Source organism: Panthera pardus, unplaced genomic scaffold (genome assembly GCF_024362965.1).
Source record: "Panthera pardus isolate Hobbes unplaced genomic scaffold, ASM2436296v1 HiC_scaffold_26, whole genome shotgun sequence".
In the NCBI taxonomy this organism is placed as follows: domain Eukaryota; kingdom Metazoa; phylum Chordata; class Mammalia; order Carnivora; family Felidae; genus Panthera; species Panthera pardus.
The window spans coordinates 16,199,940-16,216,600 of NW_026526832.1; the positions used below are offsets into that span (position 1 = coordinate 16,199,940).

The 16,661-nt window shown below is 53.0% G+C and overlaps 1 protein-coding gene across 4 annotated transcripts in view; it reads left to right on the forward strand.

The window, feature by feature from the left end:
* GALNT14 (polypeptide N-acetylgalactosaminyltransferase 14) overlaps positions 1-16,349 on the forward strand; it is a 208,624-nt gene extending 192,275 nt beyond the window's left edge. Inside the window, exons 12-15 of one of the 4 annotated variants that reach the window (XM_019448165.2) lie at positions 3,724-3,807; positions 4,284-4,428; positions 14,464-14,583; positions 15,779-16,349. In XM_019448165.2, coding sequence (XP_019303710.1) covers positions 3,724-3,807; positions 4,284-4,428; positions 14,464-14,583; positions 15,779-15,934 — 505 coding nt within the window. In that variant the 3' untranslated portion in view covers positions 15,935-16,349. Of the gene's footprint in view, positions 1-3,723; positions 3,808-4,283; positions 4,429-7,984; positions 8,287-14,463; positions 14,584-15,775 lie in introns of those variants that run through there. The other 3 variants (XM_019448156.2, XM_019448181.2, XM_019448203.2) reach the window with 3 other exon arrangements.
* Positions 16,350-16,661: the final 312 nt, after the last annotated feature.

Sequence of the window (16,661 nt, forward strand, 5' to 3'; positions counted from 1 at the left end):
CTGCCCTTCTTCTCAGAGGAGCAGTATCAGACAGGTGTCCCCTAGCACCCTGCTCTAGCTTCCTGGGAGTGGACAAGGACAGGAAAGGAATTCTGTGCCAGATGCCCTAAAGGCTATCCTGTTAGCGCTCCCCAAACTCTGAGTAATGGATTTAATTGCCTCTATTTTACGGGATAGGACACCGAGGCTTCTGCAGATTAAGCGACTTGCCCTAATCAAATCACCTGGGGGATGAGGCTCAAACCACACCTGTCTGATCCCAAAACTATAGGGTGCAATTCTCCAGCCCAGAGCTGATAGAAGAAAAATGGGATGTTTATGTTTGTTTATATTTGTCATTTGACTGTTTTGAGGAGCAGCCAGTGTTTTGTTTTGTTTTGTTTTGTCACACTGCTGTCCCTCAGTCAGACTAAGGCTGGTGAGCGGGTGGGTTTTGCTGCCTGCACCCCTCAGGAGGATTACATCGGACCCAGCCAGAATGGCTCGCGTCTCTGAGGTTATAAACCCATGCTGTCCCTCCAGGGCAATTGCGCAGGACCTCACAGGGCATTTGTCCTGAGTCCTCAAACTTCCGGTCCACTGTCTGTGGCCATGCACCTCCCCCTTCCTTACCTCCTGCCCTCCCTAGCTTGGGTTTACTCTCTTACTTAAAGAGAAGGTTTAAAAGATATTGTCCTCAGATCTTTTACCCTGTTGTGCATCTATCAGCACCCCAGGCAAAGTTTTCTCAACCCTGGATGAATCCGACTTTTTGCCTTTCCCTCCCCTGCGCACAGGCTGCTGAAGGTTCTGGAAATTATCAGCCGGTGCTGCTAACACACCGTGGCCACCAGACTCATAGGGAGGCCCTTGGCAGACCCATCAGTCCTGCCGCCTTTCCTGGGTACCATTCTCCCCAATCTCCATTTAAACCTTTCCTGTCTCCCCAGCCCCTGAGTTCACCCGTCACTCACAACAGATGACACCTTCTGTTTTATAGATGAAATAGATGGCCTCAACTTCCCAAGACAAATGACCTGTGAACTTTGCTGTATCTGCCCCATTCTCCTCTAGTTCATCTCGAAAGACAGGTGTGCCTCCTGCCGTGTTAGCCAGCCCTCCACCTGTACTCGGGATCCACCTTTCATCTGCATTCATTCATAAGTCAACATTTATCCAGCTCCCTCCACCTGGATTCATTCTCTCCTGCCTCCTGGCTCAGGACTTCTCAAACTTTAATGTGCACACACGTCTCCTGGAGATCTTGTTAAAATGTGGTTGCTGATTCAGTAGAGTTGCATATCTAATAAGCTCCCGCCTGGGTGGTGCCATGTTGCCGGTCTGAGGACCTCTCCTCAAAGAGCCAAGTTCTAGGGCAATGCTTCCTAACCTAGCTTGCATGTTGCAGTCACCTGGGGAGCTTCAAAAATGACTGCTGCCACTCCCAGAGAGTTGACCTACTCTGAGGTATGGCCTGGGCTGTAGAATTTTTAAGAGGCAGCCACCCCACCCCCACCTCCACGACTCTAATGTGCAGACAGCGTGGGAACCACTGTTCTGGGGGACTTTGTCCTCTGCGGGTCTCCACTCTTCCTCAGCCCTGATCTTTCCTCCCTACCACATGGTTCCCATCTGCATTTAAACTGAGACAGTGTCGTAAAGCTTAAAACTTAAACCATTTAAAAAGGAAGAGAAGGAGGCGGGGGAAAAACCTACAAAAACTTCCCTTCAATCCAGCATCACTCATGCCCTTACAGCCCTGTCTGCTCCTTCAGGGCCACGCGTCATGAGCTCCTGCCTGCGAGTGCTGTGGGCAGCTATTCCCTGCTCCTCTCCTGAGTGTGATCTGAGCCCCACCCCCACCTCCTGTTCCTGAGAGCCCCCACCTGGCTCACCCTGACCCCCTTGGGCCCGATACATCCTCTGTGTTAACCCATCGGTCTTCTCCCTCCCAGCCCCTCCGGCATATCTCCGGCCACGGTTTCTGCACCTGCAGTCTCGTGCTCTGCCCCCACTCCCCCTTCTTGGTCCCATCTGCAGCCTCAGTTTCCTCTTTTCCACCTTGTATGTGGTCTTCCACAAGGGTCTGTCCTCTCTGTCTTCGTACTGCGCCTTCTCCAAGTACAAACTGGACATCTCCACCTGGACGCCTCCCAGGCTCCTCTAACTCAAATCCTGAAGAGAACTCGTCTACTTCACTCTTAAGCTTGTTCCTCATCCCGCATCCCCCATCTGCACGAACACTCCTCCTTGTGTCCTGCTGCCCAAGTCAGAAATCTGGGTGTCAGCCTTGACCCTTCCCTCCCCGTCTCTTCCCATGTCCTGCAATCACCAAGTCCCGGTGATCCTGTGCCCTTCACACACTGAGCGCCTGGGTCTTTGCTTGAACACTCAACATTCAGCTTTAAAAAAAAAAAAAAGTGACATCATTCCTCTGCTCACCCTGCTTTGGGTCTGGTGAGGAGATGTGCTTAGTGCTAAGTATGCGTACTGGCTGTGAAAGCACCTGGTCTAGTCAGGGCCGGAAGGAGGGGAGGCTGGCCCAGTCAGGGTCGGTCCTCTATGGTCACCCAGGAAGAACAAAGTGTCCATGGAACCCAGGAGAGTGATGGCAGTGCAGCTGGGGAGAAATGGAGGGGCTTAGACCTGTCCCTTCTCTCCGTTCCACTCCCCACTTTCCTACCTGAGAGCGTGAGTAGCTCCTGGGCTTCTGCGGCCGCCTCCCCCTGCCCGCTCTGTCTCCAGTTTGGCCCCGTCAGACCAGTTCGCCACCAGTAAGATGCCCTGAAAGTGCAGACGTCGCCGTGTCATGCTCTGCTAAGAGCCCATCAGTTGCCTCCCGTTGTCTCAAAGTCTAGACTCCTCCCCAGTGGCCCCCAGACCCTTTACCATTCGTTTCATCATCTCTTATCCCATTTACTTCCAATCCGCCACCCCCACGTGCATACATTCATGCACACGCTGCCCCTGCCACCAGACCAATCTCCCTTTGGTATTCCCCTGCGTCTACCTGGGGTCCCTGCCTCACCCACTTTCTGGTTTGTCTCAGTAGCGTCCACTTTTCTTTCCAGATACCAGCTTCACCATTACCGCCTGGGCGAGCGCGGACCCAACAAGCAAGGGTGCGCCTCTGAGGGGCTCCCACAGTCCCCACATGCCCGCCCCACGTCCCCACAGGGTTGTGGTTGCTTGTTTCATTACCTTTGTCAATTGCTCAAAAGCTCGCCATCCATCATTTCCCACATGGGGTACAACACCTGGCACACAGTAGGCGCTCAATAAATGTCTGATGCATAAAGTCATGACCAGGCACCAGAACCAGCCAAAGAAGATGATTCTTTGAGGGAGAGGTGGTCAGGAATGATATTTTGACTACAGAATCCAAAGAGGGATTTGTGGATAAGTAGACTCAGAGGCCTAGCAGTAAATTAGCAACAACACCCTGAATGTCCTTGTAGCCTTGTTTTTAATGAAAAGTAAAAAACACCCCCAGATCCCATTTCCAAGTAAAAGCACAAACCCTCCGTGCGTGTCATTACCACGCCATTGTGAGATATTGCTAAGTGTTTCCATAGCAGTGTCTGGAGCTCTCGAAATCTGTCTCGGGTAATTTCTCCAGTACCCTCCGGAGAGAGGTGGGTGCAGCGTGGGCAACAGCTTGTGTTTTGTGCCTCGGCCTCGGTACCTGTCTGTGACACAGCTGTGTTTTGTCTTTGTGTCTACCCCTGCCCCCATCACCCCCAGCGTCGAGAGCAGATTGGAGCTGAGGAAGAATCTGCACTGCCAGAGCTTCAAGTGGTACCTGGAGAATGTCTATCCAGAGCTCAGGTATCCGCCCTACCTCTTGCTGGCTGCAGGGCAAGGCCCTCAGCTGACTTGGTCCAGAGAAGGGACATCCCGTGGCCAACTGGATCAGGACTTTGAAGTGCGTGGAGCTCTGAGAAGACCAATCAGCTCCCCTTCCTTCCTGAAACCAGGAGAGGAATTAAGTTAATCAGTAGCGTGAGGGATTGAGGTTAGCTAGCAGCAGTCTCTTGCAACTGCTGGCATTTGAGCCCCACTTGATCGGAGGGCGTGGGCTCGCTGATGCTGTCCTATGTCAGGCTCCTTACCCTTGTGGCTCCTGGGTCTCTCCTTGCTGGATTGTTCCTAGTGGCAGCCCCCACCCCAGCACAGGTCATGGTAATACCACCCAGGATGAAACGCCCCTGTCATCCTCAAAACCCTGCCTTGACCTCTCCAGTTGCTAGTGTTACTAAGCCAAAGAGCGGCTGGTTGTCCTCATTCCTGTGACTTTCCTCCAGAGTCCCCAACGATTCCTCCATCCAGAAGGGCACTATCCGACAGAGGCAGAAGTGCCTAGAGTCTCAAAGGCAGAGAAACACTGAGATCTACAACCTCAGGCTAAGCCCCTGTGTCAAGATCAAAGGCGAGGATGCAAAATCCCAGGTGAGCAACAGGCTGGGGATATGAGAACATGTACAGGGACTTAGCCTCCGTCACCTGCTTTTCTGTGACACCAGGGGTCCAGTTATACCCAGAGCTTAGCAACAGAGGAGAAGAAGTATGATTCCTCCTCATTCTGGGACTGAGTTCACTCCACTAGTTTTCCAAATGTGTAGAGTTTCTCTGAAAGACCTCTTACTGGGCAACGTCGCGCCTATAGGAAATTGCCATTAAATTAGCAGGATTTAATGAGTACGTATGTCACTGGTGTCCTACCTGCTGGCAGTAAATGTGGGCTGGGTCAGGTGGATACAGTAAAGCACATCCAGCTTTAGCCACATAGCTTCCTCCTGGCTCCCACAGAGCTGCAGGATCCAGATTCTTTCTTCCTCTTTCCTTTGCCGGCTCCTGTCCTCCGCTTTCATATGATAATGGTGAGTATTCACCCAGGTTCTCAGGTCACTGTCCTTTGCTCTGTAAATGGTTTCTTAGAGATTCTATGCAAGCTTCCAGCTTTGACATCCCGTTTCATTGATTCACAAATTCTAGTTTTCATCCCTCTGGGCATTTCACTCATTTATTCACCCAGCAAACCGCTCTTCTGTGCTGTGAAGACAAGGTGAGGAGTGACTAGGTTGCTGGTCTCTATGGCCACACCCCCGCCAAGGGATCTAATTCAGGACGCGGCAAGTAAGCAGCCCTTCTGTTGTAAACCCTGTCCTGGATGGAGCTCAGTCACCAAGGGTGGTATCTGCCATACGCATAAGGATCAGGGACATCTTCCCAGAGGACTTGAAAATGTCTGGATCCTGAGAGAGGAGTAGGAATAGGCCGTGTCAGGACAGGGAGAAGGGGCAGCCCAGGAAGCATGTGTGAAGGCCTGGGCTGTGGCTGGATGACACAGTGTCCGTGATTCCAGTCACAAGCAGCTGCCAGGCACCACGGCCACACCCCCATCCCACACCTTCTCTGTGTGACTACCCTCTTCCAGGCTCCAGTCCTGTCCATCCGTCCTGGCTCCTCTTTTCCCCGCGTCCCCATTCCCGCAGATCCTTTCCCGTCTCCCCTCGAATAGCTAGCTCTTCTTCTTCGTCCTGCATTCACTCCTTCAGCCTTCCTCAGCCTCAGCACCGTTGACGTTTGGGGCTGGATGGTTCTTTCCAGTGGGGGCTGTCCTGTGCTCTGCAGCCTGCCTAGCAGCAGCCTCTGCCCACCAGATGTCCCGCACACCAGTCGTGACAATCGAACTTTCTCCAAGCTACACCAAACCCCCCTGGGGCATAAAACCACCTGGGTTGGGAACCATTGTGTTTGGTTTCGGCTACAGTCTCCGGTCTCTGCCCCTCATCCCCCAGCAGACATGTCACCATCACACCTCTGTTCCCCATCTCAATACAGTCTTCAGTGTCTCCCCACACCGTCTGCCACAAAAGTCTATGCCTATGTTTGAGGCATCTCACCCCCGGCCTCCAGCTTGCAATGACTTTTCCAAGACCCGTTTCTCTGCTCCAGCAGGACATGGGAGGGGCTGCCTGAGTTAGACAGGAAAGGGGAAAGGAAGCAGGGGTATTGGTTTTGCCTTAGGTATGGCAGCCTGGCTGGGAATGACACCATTTGCTTAAGTGGCTGTTTTGTAAACTGTTGAAAATAGGTGAGGCACCTGCCTCTCTTCTGACTCTGTGTGCAGGCCCCGTCCGCGGGGTTCCCAACAGCCTGAATGTTGCCATCCGCCTTTTCCAGGGACAGGAGTTGGCTTGATCTGTCTTCAGCAAAGCAGTGGCTTTTCATGTCTTCGGCTCCGTAAGGACATGGGAGGAGGGGAGCCACAGGATCTCTGCGGTCTCAGGGAGGGGTTCCCCACTAGCCCAGCCCCAGTGAAAGATTTCACTGGAGGGTAATAGTACCTATTCCAGCTGACCTTCCATTGGCACAAGAAGGGGAGGAAAAGCAGTGATCTGTGGGAAACTAAGAGCGATCATAGTAACAGGCTTGGAGTGAGCCAAGAACTCTTTCTAGAAGAGAGTGCCAAGCTATCACTCCTCCCCACTTTGGAGAGAACAGTTTGTGTAGCAGCAGTGTGAATTCAGGAAAATGGAAGAAGACTCTAAGATAGACATTCAGTCTGCTTCCACGGACAACACTGAGTGCCCACAGTGTGCCAGGCATCAGGGTGCATGCTGGATGCAGAGTGGGGCCAGGTTGCATCAGACACAGCCCCCTTTGAGAGGGGGCCCAAGGCCAACAGCAGGACTGGGCTGCACGTCCAAGTGTTGTGAAGGTGTAAACCCACTTTGGACTGATAGAAATCCGCATAACTAATTCAGCTAGAATAATCCCCAGTTTGTGTGTATGCGTGCACACATGTGGAGCTACACGCTTGCAGGACTGACTTGGGTTACCTTTCTCTTCCTTTCAGTATGTTTCCGTCCTTCCTACATAGGAGAGATAGTCCTGCCTTTCTGCCCACCAGCCCTTTCTGCTAATGTGCTATGACATCCCAAGCTTGTCTCCTCTGACCCTGCTTCGCCTCTTCTCCCCTCCTACATTTTATTTCTCTTCTTTTGCTGCCTCTTGGCCTGTCCAGAGGGGCGTCCCATGTGCCCCGCAGGCCCTTTCTCATGACTCAATTCAGCCCTTTCTGCAGCTGCCGCCTTCTCTGCCTGTGAGAAGCCGTAGCAAGGAAGGGATACAAGAGCCCTGTTAAGGAGGTATCACTATTATCCTAATTTTGCAGATGAAACCAGGGCCTGGAGAGATTATCCAAAGTCATAGGCTAGGAAGTAGTGATGGCGGGATTTGGAAAATCTAGCCACCATGCCATAGCTCTGCTATTGCTGCTGCTGTCGGAGTCATAGATGGTTCTGGAACCCTTTTATTCAAGTTCATTCGTGCGAGATGTCTGTCCCTGAGATCCCTCACAAATATAGAAAATTGTAGATCAGCTCCACTCTGACAGCACAGAGCTGGTCACTTCCCACTGGAAACAAGGGTCACACCCCATGTCGGGGACTGGGTGGGGGTGGGAGGGCAGACCAGACAGTCGGCACCTCCCCGACATTGATGGGAACTGGCGAAGTGCATGAATGGAGGCCCACGTTCCCCGGACTCCATGCCAGAGCAGGGGGATGGGGTACACTTAGCACAGGCTACCAGCCTGTGCCTATTCCCCTTTTCTGCCCGCCCCGGCTCTGTCCCCCGCTATGAACTCCCTGCTGGCAAATCCACATTTGGTCACTCCCCTCTAAATGGTTCCCTTTGGGCCTGGCTGTGTGTAGTCCGGCTTCAGTCTACCCTTGGGAGGAGAGACCTGGGGTAAGATCTCTACAGGTCCTGAAACCAAGCTCAGGCCATGGGGTAGATGATTCCAGGGTCCAGACTCCTGGAGTAAAAGAACAGCAGAGGGTGGTAACAAGAGCTTGGAGTTTTGCTTCCAGCTGGCCACACGCTCTCCAGGGGTGGGTTCCCAGACACATGGGTGTCCCCATTGTTGAAAGGAAATAACCAGACCATGGTTGTCCTCTGCCTCTGACACTGGCTCATGTCCCTGCCCCACCCCCAGCCCATCTGTCCACCCTGCCTCACCTCTCTTTCTTGACCGGCTCGTCAACCTTGGGAACAAAATGTTTAATCTGAGAGTGTATTGAAGATGTCAGCAAGCTGATGCCTTGGGTGAAGTACACAAGAAATACATCATCAGTCTGCAGACGTGCGAAGCCCAAGAACCCTCCAGGTTAACGAGTTTCCCCCTTAATTTTATTGGATTCTCTAGAAAAATATTTGTCTGAAAGATAGAAGGAAGACAGATGCACCAATCTCGTTTACTATCCCAATTTTTCAAAAGGGAAGCAAACCTAAAAACTCTTCAGTGTGTCCGTCTCCCTGTGTTCCTGGCAGTTTGGGCTACTGGCTTATGAAGGACACGGTAGACAGCTGGACACCCGGGTGGGTGAGAGAAGGTGAAACTCTTGCCCCCGCACCTGCACTCCCCTTGGTACCCAAAGTGAGTCTGCCCACGGGACGGTGGCCAGTATGTCATCTTCCCTGTCTGATCCCACCATTCCTCCCCACACTTTGGGAACACACCCTTGGGATCAGCCCCATCATGGCTGCCTTTCCAGCATCTCTCCTGGGAGGCAAAGCAAGGCACTTTTCTAAAGGAAGCTCTCTGGGCCCATCTCTTTTCCTGTTGGCTTCCTCCGTTACCATAGTCCACAGATGAAGCGCTTGCTCTGTGGTCAGCCCCGTTCTGAACACATACACATGGAAACCCATCTGTTCCCTACAGTGGCCCTCCATGGCAGGGACCCACATTATCTTCATTCCCCGTAGAGGGGACAGAGCTGCAGAGTTCAGTATGTCGCCCACGTTCACAGGAGTAACAAGCAAGGAGCCAGCAGTCACTCTCGGGCCCAACAGCATGACCCAACAACAGATGCACTGGCTGTGGGTTTTTAGTCACGTGTATATAAACTATGTTCTTACAACTCAGGACGAAGGGACAGGATGGACTGGGAATAAAGAAAACACCCTAACAGTGAGTCTGGTGAAGGTCCTAATCGAAGGCAGAGACTGTAACTCTGAGCCTCCCAGGTCACCAGGGAGAGGCTGAGGTCTGTGTCTGTGCAGCTGAAGAAGGTGTCCCCAACACGGCTGGTCAGTGCATTTGGGTGATCCTTCAGGGACCTAGGTGCATCAAGAGGTTGGCTGAACTGAAGTGTCACTTGAGCCCATGCATTCATTCCAGACACCTTGTCTGAAGAAGGCTTCAGGGTGTGTATGTGCGGCCTTCAGAGTGGCCTACTCAAGGCCAGTTGGTGGTTCTGGATGCCCTTGGCTCAGATCCACTCTCACCAAAGAGGCCCCACATTTAAAGTCGACCCTGCGGTCTGCACCTGGCATTGCCCAGAGTAACCACTGACCTCTGTCCCCCTCCATAAAACCGTTCCTGCATCCCAGGGCCACTGTGAGCATCAATAGACTATGAATGTGAAGCACCTAGAGCCAGAGTCCTTATAAATGAGCTATTTGCCCATCTAACCACAACAGAACCAGCAATGCTGCTTGGCACGTGGGGTCTCTTCTCCATTGTTTACTGTTCCCCACGCTGAAGAGTTTTTGAACGGGGAGCTCACCACCATCAGTAACTGATGCGGGCTTCTGCGTTGATGACAACACAGCCCCTGCCTTCTCTCCATGTGTGAATGTTTCTCTCCTCACCCAACCATCGCTCCTCCCACGTGCCACAAAAGTACTGTTCACGGAGACCGCGTCAGGGCCAGGCGCCGGCTGCGTGTTCCATGGGCATCATCTGGGTTGGTCATCACACGACCCCGTGAACCGTGTCCTGTTATCCCCCCATTTCACAGATGGGGTAAACGAGGCTTAGAGAGGTTGACCAGTACTCTCAGGTCATACACGAGTAATGCCGGGCCTGCTGTCCCCAGGGACCAAGCCCTTCAGACAAGGCTGGGGTGTCTCAACTTCACTGTTTGCATTAGTACTGGATAATTCTTTGTTGTGGGGACCGTCATGTGCGCTGTAGGTTTTGCCAGCATCCCTGGCCCCACCTGCTAGGTTTCAGTGACACCCTCCAATTAGTCCTAGTGCTCAAAAAATGCCTCCAGACACTGCTGCATGTCCCCTGGGCAGACAGATAGGGGTGAGATCACTCTAGTCAAGAGCTGCTGCCCCAGGCTGGTTCCTTCTTGCCTCCTGGAGGTGGCCCTGAGCCATTCCAAGTTCAGCCCTGGGCCTGGACCCCGACCCATCTCATGCCTGCCTCTTTTGGACCTTGGCTCCTCCAGACATGTCTTCTTCTTCTTTTTAAATGTCTATTTATTTTGAGAAAGAGAGCACGAGTCGGAGACAGGGGCAAAGGGAGGGAGAGAGAGAATCCTAAACAGGCTGTATGCTCAGCACAGAACCTGATGCGGGACTCGATCTCACAACCGTGAGGTCATGACCAGGGCCGAAATCAAGAGTCAGATGCTTAACTGGACTGAGCCTCCCAGGCGCCCCCAGACATGTCCTCTTAAGAGCCCCTTTCCTCTGCTGTTCCATCCAACACAAGACATGAAACCCGGGCTGGGTGTTGCGGCCCGTGTGGTCCCAGCCCTGACAGCTGCAGCCGGATGGGCATCACCCAGAGAGAAGTCTGCTGCTCCCACCTGCCAGGCTGCTCGCTTCTCCTCATGCAGAGGCTGACTTCCAGAGGCTCTCTAAGCGCAGAGTCCTTAAGGTCCAACCTCGACCCATCATCAGTTCCCCTCTTCCAGGGCAGGAGCAAAGGGGCTGGAGGGCCAGGAGTGGACCCCCCTCTCCTCAGTCCCTCAGTGGCCTATCCTTAAGGAGGCGAGGCTGCCCACACCACCTCTGAGTTACCTTCTGTAGGTGTGGCCATGTCTGTGTGCACCGGGGTGCAGGGACAGGGGGTAGTGTCTATGACTGGGCCAGACCCCCAAATGGAGCTGTCAGGAGACGGCTCAGCGCACACCGATCTAGGCCAGGCCAGCCTGAGCAACCACGGCTACCTTCCTGAATCCATTTCTGACTCCGAGGTTCATTTAATAAACCCATTCATCACCGGCCATTCTGGAAGGCTGACAGGTTGCAGAATGGGAATCGGAAAACCTCTCCTCGCTTCCTGCCCCACCTGCTCCCGTGTTCTGCTTCCCTCCCTCCTCCCTCGCAGATGTGGCTCCTCCGAGAAATCATGAGGCTGAATTATTTCAGTGCCAGTAAACACCAGCTAATGGAAAGTCCACTCAGTGTAAAGGCTTCCATACCCTGTCTGTGCATGTGCGTTCTCCCCTTGGGGGTCTTGAGTGATCTCTTCTGAGCCCAGCCCTGGCCCCTGTGGGGGTCACCATATGCCTTCCTTCCTGAAAGGCATTAGTGGATGGGGTGTCTCTGATGTGAAAAAAAACACCACCCCCCTCCCACCCTCAAGCCTTCCCTAGCACTTCCAGGTTTAGAAGCCCCTGGGATACTAAAAAAGAAGAAATGCCAAGATAAGCTTTCAGAAATTGTGGTATATGTCAAGTTTTTATGTTTAATTAGTTAATGCTCTTAACATACACACACACACACAAAGACAAAGTCAGTGTATTGTGGTAATCAAGATAATTACAGGATTTATTTTTAAAATGCTAATTCATGGTTTACAGCAAGCTGTGTGGGTGGGTAATGGGTCAGGGGGATGGACCTTATCTTCTTTCCACATTACTGACTGTGTGTTTAGCCTCATTTCCCGACAATGGCAGAAATCTAAAGCTGAGGCAGTTGTATGGTGGGCCTGGGCAGTAGTTCCCTGGCATTCCTGCCCTTGGGCTTGGGCCTGGGCCTGGGCTTCGGGCTTTTCTCTCCCCACCCTCCCCTCCTCGTACAGAATTCTCTGGACACACACCCATGATCTGCTTCCACTTTCTAGATCACACTGCAGATGTCTGGAGCCCCAGAATCCCCCACCGAAATGGCTGAAGCCTGAACTGAGGACCTGCATGGATCTCCTGGGGGTACCCTGTGTCCCTAGCACACTACCTAGGTCCAAGGGGGTGACCAGCCGAGCACGCATATGCAGGTGCAGGAGTTCACAGCAGGGGACAGAGCCGGGGTGGGAAGAAAAGGGGAACAGGCACAGGCTGGTAGGCCGCACTGTGTGTACCCCACCCCCCTGCCCTGGCATGGAGTCCGGGGAACGTGGGCCTCCATTCATGCACTTCCCCAGTTCCCATCAATGTCAGGGAGGCGCCTACTGTCTGGTCCGATCCCCCCTCCCCAGTCCCCAACATGGGGTGTGACCCTTGTTTCCAGTGGGAAGTGACCAGCTCTGTGCTGTCAGAGTGGAACTGATCTACAGTTTTCTATATTTGTGAGGGATCTCAGGGACAGACACTGCCTGTGATTAAACTTGAATAGAAGGGCGCTGGAAGGAGCCATGACTGTGGCAGCAACAGCAACAATAAACAAGCTGGAGATGGTCCGGGACCGCTGACCAGTTTGTGACTTTGGATAACCTCTGTGAGCCTTTCGTCATCTGTAAAATGAGGATAATAATAATAATACTTATCTAGTAGGATTCCTATGAAGACTAAATTAATCTGTGGAAAGCCCCCGGAACAGTGTCTCGCACACAGTAAGTGTTCAGCAAATGCTAGTCATCGGTAACAATGTCATCATGGTTATTGTTTCACCTCTGTGCATACAGACGTCTTTCCCTTTCAGTTTACCCTGGAGGGAAGCACATGGCGTGTGTAGTATGGTGATGTTCAAGGCTGGTGGAGAATTTATTGATGTGTTCCAAGGAGTACATTCCGTAACATTTATTATTTAAAAAATTAAATATATATATAGGTCTAGAAATAGATGGAAGAGTATAAAGGATCCCCTGGACCCTTGCCCAGGCTCCAAGAAGTCTCAATTCACAGCCAGTCTATTTTCATCTGTATTTCCATACACTCCCCTGGTCTAGATCTTCTCCCAACACCAGCAATTTGAAAAGGGACGCAGGAGGGACGCCTGGGTGGCTCAGTCGGTTAAGCATCCGACTTGGGCTCAGGCCACGATCTCACAGTTGGTGGGTTCAAGCCCCACACCTGGCTGTGTGCTGACAGCTCAGAGCCTGGTGCCTGCTTCGGATTCTGTGTCTGCCCCTCCACTGCTCACACTCTGTCTCTCTCTCACACAAAAATAAGTAAACATCAAAAAAAAATTTTTTTTAATGAAAAGGGAATCCACACATAGAACCCAACCATAGAGGACGGTGGCTCCCACTGAACTAGTGGCCCCATCAAGGTATCAGGGACAGGGAAGGTTCCAGATCAGGAGAGGCAGTGGTCTGCATCCAAGTGTCTGATGGGGCAGCAGAAGGACCCAAGCTTGGGAGCGAAGAGGAGAACACAGGAAAGACGCTGAGGATGTCACTAGCTAGCAGAAGTCAGGAGAGGCGCCAAGGCTGGGGAGTGGCTGCCATCAGCTGGGGGAGGTGCGGAACAAGGAACAGATGAGCACCGGGTCAGCTTATGGGGCATATGGACCTAGAACAGGAGGCCAGCCAGCTAAAGGACCCTTTCTCCATTCTCGGGCCAAGGAGAAGTGGCTGCTGAGTGGCCTGGTCCAGAGGCTGAGGGCCAACTGCAGGGGTGCAGCAGGGAAGGAGTTCAGTCCTTGATGGGTTCTCTCAGCAGCTCCCCTCAAAGCATCCAACTCACCGGTCACCCTTGCTCCGTGATGAGGGCAAAGGGCAGCTGGTCCCCCACTTGGCAGCCTGGGTAGGACCTTGTGGAGTTTCACGTTTGCATCCCCCTGACCTAAGAAACAGGAGTGGCTTGGGCTTCTTCAGCACTTAGGTGCTCTCTGATCTCTGGCATTGCATGGAATAAGTGAGGCATGTTCCTTGTAAGGACTCTCCCAGAATGCCCCTTTCCTCTCCCCACCCTCCTTGTCCTTTCGCCTTTTCAGCTCCCCTCCCTGTAGGAGCTCTGCTAAGCCATCTCCTCCTGGAGTGCTGGAGTTCACACCCCTGCTGTGACGATGTTCTGTCTCCTGACTCCCTCTGCCCTTCTGCTCCCTCCCGTGGCACACTCCCTGTTCCCTTTGTCCTGCCGTGGGCCTCTTATTGGAACACTCAGGCTTTCAGGGCACCGATTTGGCCTCCCTGCCAGGTCTGCTCACGGTGTCAAGTGTGGGGAACAGACCTGGATCTGACAGAGAAACTGTTGACCACATAGCTGGGCTGCGGTGCTGTTCAGGCTTCGCCACCTCAAGCCCAGAGTTGTTTCGCGCCCCTCAGAGGTGGCCTGCGTGCCCAGGCCAGTCCCCTTCACAGGTGTGGGGATGGAGAGTTCAGTGGGGCTGTGACCTGCGAGCCTCTGGGTGTTGAGTCCCATTGTTCAAGGTGACTTTGTTGACCATCGTTCCTGCTGGGTCCCCCAGTGCTTTATACCACCAGGCTTCGCTAATTATCACACATAGTCCTGGGAGTGCCCCACCAGGCTTCCGAGGATCCTGATGTGAACCTTCTGGCCTCTTCTCCTCCAGATATGGGCCTTCACATACACCCAGCAGATCCTCCAGGAGGAGCTGTGCCTGTCCGTCATCACCATCTTCCCTGGAGCCCCGGTGGTTCTTGTCCTCTGCAAGAATGGAGATGACAGACAGGTAAGTGCTCAGTGGGTACACAGGGTCGTGGCCACCTGCAGCTTCCAGACTGCCTGAGTAAGGTCGGAGGCTCGTGTGCAAGACAAGAGAGAAACTGTAGAAGAGGAGGGGTTGATCAGAAAGAGACCCTCCTGGTTAGGAGAGGTGGTCGGCTTGCCCCTGAATGCCTGTGGACTTCGGCAGACCACAGTGTGCATGTGCATCTTGTACCCTCCTGCCTAGCTCTGATGCCCACCTGGCACCCCGGAGCCGGAGAGCACTGGGGCAAAGCCTTCGGGGCCACGGGGATGAGCAGTACTCGAACTTTGCCTTCAGGAGCCTTGTGCTCTGGCAGGATGTCCACCAAGATTCGTACCACTCTGGATGTGCCATGTGCCCAGCTGACCCCAAGTTGTTAACCCCACACAGTTTCCTGCCAACTGGGTACTGGCATTAGAGAGACAGAGATTCCAATGCCCTTTTATGACTCATTGGCTGTGTGACCCACAGCAGGTTACTGGACCTCTCTGAGCTTTGGTTTCTTCCTCTGTGAAGTTAGTTGATGATGCTCCCCCCATGGGGCAGCTGTTTAGAGCGATGAACTGAAGTGGTCCATGGTGCCTGCTCAATGGTGGTTCCCCGAAACGTGTCCATCCCCCCCACTTGCTGGGTAAGAGGAGGTCTGGGGAGCAGAGGCATGAGCTCTCCTCTCTGCCTGGGCCCTTCATGTGCTGGAGCTCTTTGGAGGAGCACAGGTTCGTGGCATCAGGTGCTGCCCAGAAGCCTCTCTGCCCTCCTGCACCCCATCCCCCAGCTCGCTCCCACATCTTCCTGCCGTGCAGACACTGAGGGCACATCATCTCTCTGGGTGCTCCTCTGACTAACGTGCTTCATGTTTTCTGGCCTGTGGCTTAGAAAGTTACTGCTTTCTAATGAGTTTTCCTAGCAAACATATTGATTTTGCTTTTACTTTTTTATCTGGAGGGGAAAAAACAAACAAACAAACAAACAAAACCAGAAAAACCAACAGTACCTGCAAAGCAATTAGTTGCAATTTTATTCCTCCGTGAGACCGTGAAGTCAAGTCTCTGGGTGACCCCAGCCGTGTGGTGTAAACACGGCTGATTGTTCTGGAGCTGCTGGTGTTGTCGATAGGACCTGGGGCCTTAGCCAGAGAATCCCGGTTCACTCTCTCTCCTCTCCGTCTTCTCAGCAGTGGACCAAGACTGGTTCCCGCATCGAGCACATAGCATCCCACCTCTGCCTAGACACGGACATGTTTGGTGATGGCTCCGAGAATGGCAGGGAAATCGTTGTCAACCCATGTGAGTCGTCACTTATGAGCCAGCACTGGGACCTGGTGAGCTCTTGAGGACCCCGTGCCTGAGCCAGCGGGGCCGTGGGTGACGTTTCCCAGATGAGAAGCAGACCAGAAATCAGGCCACCAGCAGCTCCCAACTACTGTAGTAGATGCCCTGCATGGGGAGGTAGAGAAGAGCCCCTGGACAGGAGCAGGTGTCTCAGGGAGGATGGAGGAAAGGATTGTAAGCCACGTGGGGCTCAGAAACAGATTTCACGTGCTCTCCATGCTGCTGAGTTCCAGTCCTGGCCCAGTCTTCACCTCGCTGGAATCTGGCGACCAAGATTTAATGGGAAGTGTTTATGTTGTTCCCTTTCTTACAAAGGAAGCCAGAGAGAAAAGCCTTTTTTGTCACTGGACCAGGACTAAATTGAGAGATGAAGAATGGAGGTTGTTTTCAAAACAAATAAAGGAACCTTAGATGTTTTCTCTGTGCATCTATTTGTTTCTACTTATGTAAGCTCTGGGCTAAGCTAAGTTCTTCATTCAGAGGGGACACGCGGCGGGGCGGAGGCTGCAGGGTCTTTGGGCAGAGCAGACAAAGAGAACAGGTCCATGAGAGACCCATGCTCTTATCCTGGGCTGCCACCAACAGCCTGTGTGACCTTGAAAGACACACAGGGGCACCTGGGTGGCTCAGTCCGTTAAGCATCCAACTCTTGGTTTCGGCTCAGGTGATGATCTCACGGTTCGTGAGTTTGAGCCCTGGTTCGGTCTGGGTGCTGGTAGTGTGGAGTCT